Source organism: Vombatus ursinus, unplaced genomic scaffold (genome assembly GCF_900497805.2).
Source record: "Vombatus ursinus unplaced genomic scaffold, bare-nosed wombat genome assembly UNPS02014945.1, whole genome shotgun sequence".
Lineage (NCBI taxonomy): Eukaryota > Metazoa > Chordata > Mammalia > Diprotodontia > Vombatidae > Vombatus > Vombatus ursinus.
Genome location: NW_020954723.1, coordinates 16,686,766 through 16,700,439, shown reverse-complemented (window position 1 = coordinate 16,700,439; position 13,674 = coordinate 16,686,766). Strand labels below are relative to the sequence as shown.

At 35.8% G+C, this 13,674-nt stretch overlaps 1 protein-coding gene across 6 annotated transcripts in view; it reads right to left on the bottom strand.

Moving 5' to 3' along the window:
- The window catches only part of CEP128 (centrosomal protein 128), a 237,913-nt gene that overhangs the window by 41,274 nt on the left and 182,965 nt on the right, over positions 1-13,674 (bottom strand). For all 6 annotated transcript variants that reach the window (XM_027844950.1, XM_027844953.1, XM_027844949.1 and 3 more), the window contains one exon: positions 262-438. In XM_027844950.1, the coding sequence (XP_027700751.1) occupies positions 262-438 (177 nt within the window). The remainder of the gene's footprint in view (positions 1-261; positions 439-13,674) is intronic.

Sequence of the window (13,674 nt, the reverse complement as noted above, 5' to 3'; positions counted from 1 at the left end):
AAGTATTGGTAACTAAGTGGTAACTAACCATAATCAAGCATCTCCTCTTAACAACTCAGACAGTAAGAAATAGTACATTTGCAGAAAGATATGTCACCTAATTCAACAAAAAAAAATTAAGGGTTCCTGGTTTGGTTTCCCTCATAAATTGTCTACAAAAAAAATTGGACTAATATGCAACAATGTATATAAAACCCAGTAAAATCACTCATCAAGAAACAATGAGAAAAGCTAAGGCATATAATAAGAAACTGTAATTACTTTGAATTTATCCAAAGAGTCCCTGGAGAATATTTCACAAGCTACATCAATTTCCCTTCCTAACATGTCAAAAATGGATTCCTGTTCTGTCTCCATAGAAAGCAGTTGGTCCTTGAGCTGTATCCTGGTTTCTTCCATTTTCCTTAAGTGTTCTTCATCATTGCTTAGCTGTTTTTCCTAAGGAAGAAAAGAAACAAAAATAAAAGTTAGTTATTAAATGATGGCAAAAACACTTGTGAATTGGTATGAAATCCACAAATAGGAGAGGAGGGAAAAATCACTGTTCTCATTACCACACCAAAATAAATACACTACCTATTCATTATTTGAGGAAAAGTTATTCAGAGTTCAACAGTAGGACAGCTTGCAATTGATGAGCTGAGTATTTGGCAAGGTAGAAATGTGGTAATTATTTTACCAAGGGAAGTCTGGGGAAAGGAGAGTAGTTGAAAGGAAATTCTGCACCATATTAAAATCACATTTCCATTAATGGATCAGAGCAAAAGCTGATACCACAAAACTGGCTTCAAATTTACAAAGAAAAAAAAACTCTCTAAAACCTAGGAGACTAGGCAAAATAGACAGAGGGAAACAAATAGCCTAAATGAGTTTGGATGTTTAGCTCCTAACTCTCCAAGAAAAAAAAAATAAATCTATTACCATCTTTATCTTACCAAAGCTTTGCAAAACAGAAAAATTCAATTCAATTCTCAAATATGGAAATCCTATATTACTGTCAGGTCATGGGAATGTGATAGAACCAAAATGGTAATGTAAATTCAGAACGATATCTTAAGGAAAGAGATTCCCACAGAGTAGTTATTGGACATTTTGAACTGATAGGCTTTTGGCTTGTATTTGTATTTCCAGAGCTTAGCACAGTGCCTAGCACATAGTGAATGCTTAACAACTGTTTTATCTCTATCTATATATCCATCTCAACATACAAGATCTCATCTTTTCTCCCAAACCCACCCTACCTCCAAATCTCCCTATTTCTGTTGTAGGCAATTACTTTTAAGGATTATAAACAGTGCTACCTGGATTCTTAACTCTCATTAAGCCTACATATCCAATCAGTTGCCAAATCTTGTGATTTCTACCTCTACCACACTTCTTACATTATCCCCTTGTCTCTACTCACAAAGTCCCTAATTCAGGACTCAAGAACCTATTTGGTCTCCCTGCCTCAAGTTTCTCTCCATGCCAATCAGTCCTCTATATAGTCATCAAAGTTATTTTCCTAAAGCACAATTATCATGCCCTTCTCCAATAAACTCCAGTAGATCCCCATTACTTTTAGTATCATTACATAAACTACTCTGTCTGGCATTGAAGAGTCCTCACAACCTGGCTCTATCCTGCCTTGCCAGTCTTATGCATTTTCCAACTTATATTCATTCCAATAGTCCAAAAACAAAACAAAACAAAAACTAGGCTTCTTGCTGTTCAATATCCTATCTCTTTGCTTTTGCATTGACTGCACCCAACCTCAACCTCATGCCTATAATGTACTTTCTTCCCACCTCAATTTCTTTCAAGACTTCACTTAAGTTACCCTCTTTTGCATGAGACCCTTCCTGGTGCTCTCCACAGCTAGTACCTTCCCAGGCCAAGGTTACCTTGAATCAGTTTTGTATGTGTTTTTGAACATACCTAGATACACTTTGTCTATCCTGTTAGAATGTAAGCTCATTGAGGGAAGGGACTGTTTTTGTCTTTATACTCCCAGTGCCTAACACAGTGTCTGGCATATATAGCAGGTGGAAAAAAAAAAGGTTTGCTGATTGATTCATTTATATGGGGGCTGAAGAGTAGAGAAGAAATGATAAGAAGAAACTAAACATTAGGTGTACCACCCAAACTGAGCTATGATGAAGGACACTACAAATTCAAAGAGGTGATGGGGAACAAGGAAACTATTTCAGTGACAGGGAAGAGTTTATGTAAAAGTACAGTGGTGGGAGGTAGAATGTTGTAGACAGCAAGGAGGCTGAACTAGATGGAGTGTAGAGAACTTAAGGAGAATAAAAACTCATGTCAATCCATAATATTTAGCTGGTCCCAGATCATGTTGCCTTTCCATATTTATTTAATGTTAATCAATCAAAAAGCACTTTAAGCGACTACTATGTGCACCATGCTGAAGGTAGGATGAAGTCAGATTGTATAAGAAATTAAATGGCAAAAATAGGAATTTGTAGTTTACACTTAGAGGCAACATACAACCACCAATGATTCTCAAGCTGATGAATGACATGGTCAAACCCATACTTGCAGATTTTTGGCAGCTGTGTGAAGAATGGATTGCAGAGGGAGAAGGAGTAGAATTGGGGAGACAATCAGAAAGCTACTGTGGACTTCTAGATTAAGTGGCCTAAGAACTAAATGCTTTCACGACCTCCCAGTCCTTTCCAAAATATGAATTGTATGCACGAAATAAAGTAATTTTAGCTTCTTCCAGGGTCTAGTAGTACACTAAGAGACCTAATAAGGCAAAAATCCAATGAACTAAGAGCTGATAAAGCTAATCTCTAACGCCTAACACACTCAGCCCCACTTCTACCATCAGTTGTCATGTTTTGGCTAAAACAAAATTCAATTCTGCCTCCTTCCTTGGGCTCTAGATCAGCTAATTTAGTTCAGACATCAATAAATAAATATTGCAAGACATAAGAAGAAACTGAATCAATATATGAGAAGGCAGAGGATGCTATGAATCCCAAAAGAGCATGGAACCACAGCAAAATGTTCCTGAATGGTTTAAAAGATAAGTAAGAATTGTGAGAGCAGAATGTGTGGCCTGCACAGCAGAAATAATTGGCAAAAAGAAAAAACTTGAATTCATAGTGGCAAATCTTACCAAAGAAACAAAAGAGAGAATAAATGATGAGAGCAATAAACACAGTAGTAAAGAGAGGGTAAACACACAGAAATAAAAGATAATCAGAAAGAAGAGAAGCAAAAAGCAATAATATTAAAGGGAAACACAAAATCTATTCAAGCAAAACATATTGATCTTGAAGACAGGATTGTACGGACAACTTAAGGGATAAAGGTTTGCCAGGCCATGACAAGACAAAAACTTGAATACCATAATCTATAAAATAATATAAGGAACTGTCCAAAACTTCTGAACACAGGGAACATGTGCCAATATGTGATTCAATACATGGGTCAGCAGGGGTGAGGGGAGGGACTATGTTACAAATTCTAAGATTCATATTGATTAAGTTTAACAATTCCAATGACAAATAAAGTCTGCAAGTAACCAGGGGGAAGACCTTCAAATATAAGGGGAAAAATATCAAGAACATAAGGTCATTCTGCATCCACCATAAACTCTGCATCCACCATAAACTCTGCATCCACCATAAACTCCAAGAGGGAATGGAATTGTGTTCCAAAGTGGAAGGGAGCTCAAGACATAACGCAAGATAATGTACCTTGCAAACCTGAGCCTAACCATTCATGAAAAAGGTAGATCTTCGATAAAATAGTCTTTTGAAGAATTTCTACAATGAAAACTGGAACTGAACAGGTTGTTTTGAACACCACATAAAACAGAAATATTTAAAAAGGTAAATATAGAGACCAGGCAATGAAAACAAAATTACCCCAGAAAGTAAAAGGAAAAAAAGTTTTAAGATATTACAATAGTTCAAGAAGAAATGATAAAACACTATCCTGTCAGTGGCCATGTGAGTGGTGAGAAGGGGCAAACACAAGAGATGAAGAAATGCTAAAAAGGCAGAATCAACAAGACTTGGTAGCAGTAGACTAGTAGGTCCTAGACTAACAAATTTTTATTTTTATTTTTTGATAAGCTCTAAGCAATAGTTGGGTTCACCTGGATTTTTAAGTCTATTTGTTTTCACATGAACATCAAAACAGAGAGTTGTCATTATTGATGCAACCCTGAAATTAGAATTAAGATGTGCCCTGATTGAATTATTTTTTTAATCCAGTAGAGAATGTATTGAATCTATTAAATATCAGCATTCTTGATTTGATCAAAATTCATCAATGATCCACTACAAGAAAAGGTGACCAGATAACAGCAGAGTCCCAGCACAATCAAAGCAGCAGCAACCTGGCCAACCCACTGTTTAGCTGATTCCATATACATATATATTTGGTCAAAGGGAGAGGCAAATTAGGCTTTTCTCCAAGAGGGGAAAGAAATTATAACAATAATATCCTAGGAATGATGATTTGTATCTCTTTAAACTCTAAATCTGTGAGCCTATGATCTTATATCAGACAAGCAGACCAAAAATAGAGGCAGACATGAGTGGAATGAACAAGAGCATGGTTCAGAACACCAAGAGGTCCAACTCCAAAGACAGTGGGAAACTGGGAAAAGCAAAGTAACAATGACAGAAACGAACTGCCATCTGGCAGGGCTATGTTTTGACCTGCCAAGACTTCATGGTGATTACGTTCCTCTCAGCATCACTACCTGTCACAAACAGTAATCATATTTTGGCTTGGAAGGTCTGCTGCCTGCTGAAAATGGTCTACCATTACGGGTTCTGACAACAGAATGGCCTTTGGCCCTACAAGACAGCATATACTCTAAGCCTTCATATCTAACTAAAAGCCAAATACAATAATCATTTCAAGAATTGTTTAGGTGCTAGGGTCAAAATATTGATTTTATTGCCAACCAACTACTGTTACTTTGAGTTATTCTTTAACTAAGATCCAACTCCAATTGTATTCTTCTTCCAACTACCAAATTCTTTTCAGTTTTGATGAAATACTTGAACTAATTCATCTTTGGATTTCACTACTGTGGCATTTTTAGACTTGTTCATTTCTAGATTTCTTCATTCAAGTAGCACTTACTAAGCATACATTACATTTACACAACAGATCAGCATTTTCAGGATATTATAACAAATAAAATAGTGAACAAATGTCCAAAGAAACTGACTGCTCCACTGGATAAGCCAAAGAAATAATAACACTTCCAAAATGTCTGCCCAGAAGTTTTAAATAGAATACAGGTACAAAGATTTATTATTAAGAATAATGAAACTTACATTCATACAATGCTTTATGGTTAACAAAACACTTTCCTGACAACAACTCTGTGAAGTAGTATATATAAGATTATCCCTATTTAAAGCTCACAGTGGTTAAATGACTTACCTAGGGTCAAACATCTAGTATCAAAATTCAAAATTAGGTCTTCTACTCTGAATCCAGTGCTCTGCAATAATAATCCATGTTGCTGTTGTTGTTGTTGAGTACATTTCAGTCATTTCTGACTCTTCATGACCCCATATGGGATTTTCTTGGCAAGGATACTAAAGCAGTTTGTCATTTCTTTCAGCTCATTTTCCAGATAAGGAAACTGAGGCAAATATGGTTAAATGACTTGCCCAGGGTCACACAGCTAGCAGGTGTCTGAGGCCACATTTGAACTCAGGTCATCCTGACTCCAGGCCTGGTGCCCTATCCACTGAGTCATCTACTTGACAAAATTGTTGTTTAGTCATTTTTTTTTAGTAATGTCTGACTCTTTGTGACCCCATTTGTGGCTTTCTTGGCAAAGATACTGGGGCGGTTTGCCATTTCCTTCTCCAGCCCATTTCACAGATGGTCATTTTACAGGGTCAACTAACTTGCCCAGGGTCACACAGCTAGAAAGTGTCAGAGGCTGGATTTGAACTCAAGAAGATGAGTCTTCCTGACTGCAGACCCAGCACTCTACTGCCACCCAGCTGCTCTAAATGATACTTAAACCTACATGTATACTCTAACTTCAGGAATCAGATCTGAGACTGAGAATTTCTGGATATTAAAGATATCTAGATAAATTAACTATTGTAGAAATTTAATCAATTAGATGCTATTCTACCTTAGTAAGTAGTATACTAGACACAATTTAACCTTTTCCTGATGACTTAGGAGCTAAGTAGCCCATTATAGAGCACTGCACCTAGAGTCTGGAAGGCCTTGAGTTCAAATACAGCCCCAGACACTTACTTAAATGTGTGGCCCTGTGCAAGTCACTTAGGCTTGTTTGCCTCAATTTCCCCATCTATTAAATGAAGATAATAATAGTACCTACCTCCCAAAGTTGTTGCTGTGAGGATCAAATGAGATATTTATATAATGCTTTACAAACCTTAAAAGTGGTATAATAAATAGTAGCTATTATTACTACTTATTAATTAATTACTACTAATTAATTAAAATTAATTCATCAACAATATCATGCTATATCTCAATAAGGTTTATAGGAATGCTTTCCTCTATAATCAATGCCCACAGACTACTGTCTTATTACAGCTGCAGTTTCTCTAGTCAAGCACAATTAGAGGATGGGTCATGAATTACTGAGGACTAAAGGACTGTTTAACCCTAAGCCAAATTCCTCCAAGTTGTTCTCGCCTTACTCATGCTGTTTCTTCTCCACCTCTATTGACATCTGAAATGCTTACTAGTCCTACTGAATGTTAAATAAGCCAGGAAGGTAGATGCTCACAAAGACAGCTCTCTACCACAAATTCTGCTATATAGATTCCTGAAATTTATTACATTTCTTTCTTTGACTTTTTTTCTTTGTTTCTTTTCTTTTCTCTAATTTTCTCATGCTTCATGACTTCTGATCCATGGGAATTACTTTAAATTCCCATCAATAGTCAAACAGACAGTAATTCCTCATGGTTGGGAAAGTAATTAATCATATCCTCTTTTTCATATGAAACTGCAATTCTTGGGGGGGCGGAGCCAAGATGGTGGAGTAAAAGCAGTGACTTGCTTGAACTCTCCCCCAAACCCCTCCAAATACCTACAAAAAATGGCTCTAAAGAAATTCTAAAGCAGCAGAACCCACAAAAAGACAGAGATAAACAAATTTCCAGTGCAAGACAACCTGGATGGTTGATCAGAAAGGTATATCGCACCAGGCTGGGAGAGGAGTGCAGTTTGGCGCGGGCGTGTAGGCCGCAGTGAACCTGGAGCAGGCCTCAGAGGACTGAATCATGGGCAGCTATGGTGGTTTCCAGACCTCTCAACCCACAAACACCAAAGACAACTTAGAAGGTCAGTGGGAAAAGTCTGTTTCTGTGGTGAGAGAGAAGCTAGGTCTCAGTCCGCGTCTCCGAGTTCAGGCCAGGTCGGCGGCTGCTTCTGGAGTTTCCAGTCCACAGACTGAGGGAGAATCGAGTGGCTAATCAGAGGAGGATTGCAGGAATCTCTTTGCCAGTACTGAGGCAGGAATCTCTTGCATTGCCCATTCTTGGATCTGGGTCACAGTTCAGAGGGGCGGTCCTGGGGAGAGGAGGAGCCCTGACATGGCTGTAGAGAGGAAATCCTCCTTACAGTTCCAAGACAGAAAAGAGGGCTTGTAGTCACTCATAGATGAGGAAAAGAGTAAACACATCGTCCCTTATCATACCACCTTGGAAGAATTGAAAATTTACAGGTCCCTAGAACCATCTCTGAAAACAGCTGCACAAACCCCCGAAGCTTGGGACAGTACATTCTCCACGTTGGAAGCAGACCTCTACCTTAACAAAGAGTTTATAACTCAAGTAATTGACTGAGATCATGAGCAAACCTTGCAAGACGTGTCAGACAATAGAATCTTTTTTTTGGTAACAAAGAAGATCAAAACATACAAGAAGAAGAAGACAACAAAGCCAAAGTTACTACATCCAAAGCCTCCAAGAAAAATATGAATCAGTCCAAGGCCTTGGAAGATTTTGAGAAAAAGGATTTTGAGAAGCAAGCAGGGGAAGTAGAGGAAAAAACTGGGAAGAGAAATGAGAGGGATGCAAGAAAATCATGAAAAACAAGCTTGCTAAAGGAAACCCAAAAAAATACTGAAGAAAATAACACCTTAAAAAATAGCCTAACCCAAATGGCAAAAGAGGTCCAAAAAGCCAATGAGGAGAAGAATGTCCTAAAAAGCAAAATTGGCCAAATGGAAAAAATACTACTTTAAAAATTAGAACAGAGGAATTGAAAGCTAGTGACTTTATGAGAAATTAAGACACTGTAAAACAAATCCAAAAGAATGAAAAATTAGAAAACAATGTGAAATATCTCACTGGAAAAACAACTGACCTGGAAAATAGATTCAGGAGAGAGAATTTAAAAAGTATTGGACTATCTGAAAGCCATGATCAAAAAAAGAGCCTAGACATCATCTTTCAAGAAATTATCAAGGAAAACTGCCCTGATATTGTAGAACCAGAGGGCAAAATAGAAATGGAAAGAATCCACTTATCTCCTCCTGAAAGAGATCCCCAAAAGGAAAACTCCTAGGAATATTGTTGCCAAATTCCAGAGTTCCCAGGTCAAGGAGAAAATATTACAAGCAGCCAGAAAGAAACAATTCAAGTATTGTGGAAACACAATTAGGATAACACAAGATTTAGCAGATTCTACATTAAGGGACCACAGGGCATCGAATATAATATTCCGGAGGGCAAAGGAGACAGGATTACAACCAAGAATCACCTACCCAGCAAAACTGAGTATAATCCTTCAGGGGGAAAAAATGGTCATTCAGTGAAATAGAGGACTTTCAAGCATTCTTGATGAAAAGACCAGAGTTGAATAAAAAATTTGACTTTCAAATACAAGACTCAAGTGGAACATGAAGAGGTAAACAGGAAAGAGAAATCATAAGAGACTTATTAAGGTTGAACTGTTTACATTCCTGCATGGAAAGATGATATTTGTAATTTATGAGACCTTTTTCAGTATTAAGTTGAAGGGAAAAAATTATATGTATGTATAGATATAGATGTAGATATAGATATAGATATAGATAGAGGTCACAGTGTGAGTTGAAGATGAAGAAGTCATATCTGGAGAATAAAATTAAGAGGTGAAAGAGGGGAAACAGGAGAAGGTGAGAGGGAATGAGTGAATCCTATTCTCATAGGATTTGGCTTAAGGAGGGAATAACATACACACTCAATTGGGTATGGAAATCTGTCTTACCCTACAGAAAAATAAGGGGAGAAGGGGACAAGAGCAGGGGAAAGATAGAGAGGAGGGCAGACTGGAAAAGGGGGTAATCAGAAGCAAACACTTCTGAGGAGGGACAGGGTCAAAAGAAAGAATAGAATAAATGGGAGGGGTAAGATAGGATTGAGGGAAATAGAGTTAGTTTTTCACAATATGACTACTATGGAAGTGTTTTGCATAACTGCACATGTATAACCTATATTGAGTTGCTTGCCTTTTCAATGAGGGTGGGTGGGGAGGGAGGAAGGGAGAAAATATGGAACCCAAAGTTTTAAAAGCATATGTTTAAAAAAATGTTTTCACATGCAACTGGAAAATAAGAAATACAGGAAATGGGGTACAGAAATCTATCCTGCCCTACAGGAAAATAGAAGGGGAAGGGGATAAGAGAAGGGGGGGAGACATAGAAGAGACAGTAGACTAGGGGAAGGGATATTCAGAATGTATGCCATCTTGGGGTGGGGGGAGGGGTGAGATGGGATAAAAATTTGGTACTCAAAATCTTGTGGAAGTAAATGTTGAAAACTAAAAATAAATAAATTTTTAAAAAGAAACTCTAATTCTTTATTATATACAGCTTGTTTTTTAAAGTACAAATAAAATTTAACTTAATAGTAACAACACTGCTGTGCTTGTCTATGTTTGCTTTCTGAACTTCCAGTGTCTTCTTCAAATATTTTTAATGTTTCATTGATACATTTCTTTTTCTTTTCTTTTTTGCATCACTATCATTGTCCCACCATCTCTCCTACACAAGACCACACCCTCTTCTCCATTTCTCCCCTCTTCAGGCTGCCCTTATAACAAATAAGAAGAGTCAAAGCAAATTCTTGTGTTGGTCATGAATGAAAATATATCTAAATCCATCATTTCTCTGCTAAGAAATAGCAAATATGTTTTTATTATTAATCTTCCAGATTCCTAACTGACATTCATTAATTAATAGTCTTAAGTTTTTCATAATTGTTTTCTTTTCATTATTGTAGTTACTGTATACATTTTTTCCTGCTGCTACTCCATTTTGTATCAGTTCATGTAACTATTCCCAGGATTCTCTAAATCTGTCATTTTACTAGTTGTTCTTTTTTTTTTTAAATGGCACAATAATATCCCTTCATATTCCTTTACCATAATTTGTTCATATATTTTCCAACAATTAGTAAACCACTCCATTTCCAGTTCATGGACAGAACTTAAAATATTGCTACAAATAATTTCATTCCTATCAATCCTTTCCTACTTCCTTTGATCTCAATGGGTTTACATTAAGTAATGGTTAAGGACTTGTAGTTTAGTTTTAGTTTTACTTTTGAGAAATGGTTCCAAATTGTGTCCCAGAATAGCTGGACCACTCCACAATTCTACCAGAGTGTTTAAGATGCATGTCCCCCCACAATCCCTCTGACAATTATATCTTTTCCTTTTTCATGTGGCTTGTCTTTCTTCTTTTGAGAAATGCTTGGTCATTGTCATCATCATCATCATCATCATCATCATCATCATCATCATCATTATTACCATATATCTATTGGGAAATAGTTCTTCTTAATAGCTGGATCTATTCCTTATGTATTCTGGGTAACAGGTCTTAGTCAGAAAAATTTTCTGAAAAGACTTTTTTTTCACTTAATTTTCCTTCCAAGTCTAAATTTACCAATTTTACTTATGCAAAACTTTTAAAATTTAAATAATCGAAATTGTTCATTCTGTCTTTTAGGATCATCTCTACCTTTTGTTTAACCTAAAAACCCTCCCCCATCCATAGTTGCAGAAGGCATTTCTTTAGTATCTTCTCTAACTTAAATATGACTGTTTATTTCTGTAACATGTATCTATTTGAAGCTTATTGTAGTATATGGCATATGGTATTGTGGTATATTGATCTAAACTTACTGTCTCCCAGATAGCTCTCCAATTTTCCTAGCATTTTTTGTTGAATAATGAGTCCTTACTCAAATACTTGGTACTCTTGGGTTTACTGAAAACTATGCTACTGTAGTATATTTCATCTAAGTAATCTGTTCGATGAACCACTTTTCCTCTTCTTAAGATAGTCTCAAATAGTTTGATGATTTCTATTTTGTAATATAATTTGATATTTGCCACTGCTTGCTCCCCCCCACCTTCAATACCTTTTTTTTTCTATTTCTATGCTGTTTTGTTGTATTTTTTTTTAACTTCACAAATGCCATCTCCATGAACATTTCCATAAAAAATCAGAACAGGAAAAATGATTTTATGTAAAGCTGTCACTCTGTATTTCAAATGGCTTGCTTTTATAAAGCATATAATAAATTCAAAAGCATAATTTCAAAGATTTCATACTTGTCTATGTTTCTTTCTATACTTCCTTCTGTTCTCTTCAGAGTGTATTAAGAATGTTTCAATGACCTTATCTTTATTTTCTCTATTTTTTTTCTGGAAACACTACTAATAGCTCCCTTCTTCCCACCAAACCCAAGAGAATAAAAGAAAAAGAGAAAAAAGGCAATCCTTACAAGTAAGCATAGACAGTCCACACATCTGCCATGTTCAAAATGTATGTTTCATTCTGCACCTTGAATCTATCAGGCCTCTGTTAGGAGGAGGGAAGCATGTTTCATCATTGGACCAATGGACTCCTGGTTGGTCATCGAATGGGTCAGAGTTAAATCTTTTAAAAAGTGTTTTCTTTATATTATTATCGTAATTGCATAGATTATTGTGGTTTTGCTCTGTTCACTCTGCATCAGTTCATGCAAATCTACACAGTTTTCTCTGAAACCACCCCTTTTATCATTGGTTAGGGTACAATAAAAAATATTGTATTATATCCTTATGCCATAATTTGTTCATCCAGTCCCCAATTAATTGGCATCTACTTTTTTTTTCAGCTCTTTGCAACAACAAAAATAGATGTTAGGAAATTTTTGTATATATGGGTCCTTTTCCATTTTCTTTAATTTCTCTGGGATTGAGGTCTAATAATGATATCAATGGGTCAAAGAGTATGCACTAGTTAGTAACTTTTTGGCCATAGTTCCAAATTGCTTTCAAGAATGGTTTGACCTACTCAGAGTTCAACAAACAGTGCACCAGAGTATCTGTTTTCTTTTCATGGCCTTTTCAATACCTGTTTTTTTTTGTTATAATTTCTGCCAATTTGATACATATAAAAATCATTTTAATTCTTTAACTGTAAGTGATTTGGAGTTATTTTTCACAGTTATTATGTTAGATTTTGAGAACTGACTAGTCATATCCTTTGAATAGTTACCTACTAGGGATTGATTCTTATTCTTGTAAATATTGGGGGGTTTTTTAACTTCATTTTTTCCTATTAACAAAGCATTTATTTTTCTCCCCTTCCAACTTTTTTACTCTTATTGAAAAAAATTTCAAAAGAAAAAACCATTGTAACAAATATATACAGTCAATCAAAATATATTCCCACATTGGCCAGGTCCACAAATCTATGTCTCATTTGCATCAAGTCCATCAACCTGTCTGTAAGAAGGAGTATCATAGTTCATCACTAATCCTCTGGATTATTCTTATAAATTTAACTCAGTTCCTTATATATCTTGGTAATAAAACTTTTATCAGAAAAAACTTGCCGAAAAAGTTATTTCTTCCCTGTTCTCATCTCTTTTCTAATTTTAACATTTATTTTGTTTGTTTGAGAACTTTACAATTTTATGCAAACTGTCCATTTTATATTTTTATTAACCTTAGTATCATATATCTATGGTCATGAACTCGTTATTTCTTCGTTATGCCTATAATTTTATTATGTGACTGTATCCAGTACATGTTACCATTTGGAGATTACTGTAGTATTTGATGTTAGATCATAGTCTAATCCTAGTTTCTGCCAGTCTAGTTTCTGCCAAACTACTTTCCAGATTTTTCAAGTGCCCAAATCCTGGCCCTGGAGCTAAGAATGTTTTTTACATTTTAAAAAACACAATGCAACTTTATTTACAAATTTAAAAACCATTCTTGGCTCCTATGCCATACAAAAACAGGAGGCCACTGTCTGCAAACTCCTGTTCTAGATAAAATTTGCAATTATTTTTCCTTACTCTTTACAGTAATCCTTTGGTCATTTGATTGGCATAGTACAAAACATATAGGTCTATGTAATAATGTCATTAATTTTATTTTTATCATATTGGCATGGCCCAGACATGAGAAATTTCTATCCCTTCACTAATTTAGGTACAGGTTTTTGGGGTTTTTTTTTTTTTCTGTAAAGAATACAGCGTGTTTTGGATTCTATTTAAGTTCTTAATTTCTTTTATGCTTATCTTCTGGTTATATTTGTTTAGATCTGAGAAGGGTACATTGAGAACACAAAAAAAAACTATTCTAATTCTAGAGTCCATTTTTTCCTGTAAATTGATTAACTTCTAAGTTGGACGTTTGCCAGTAAGT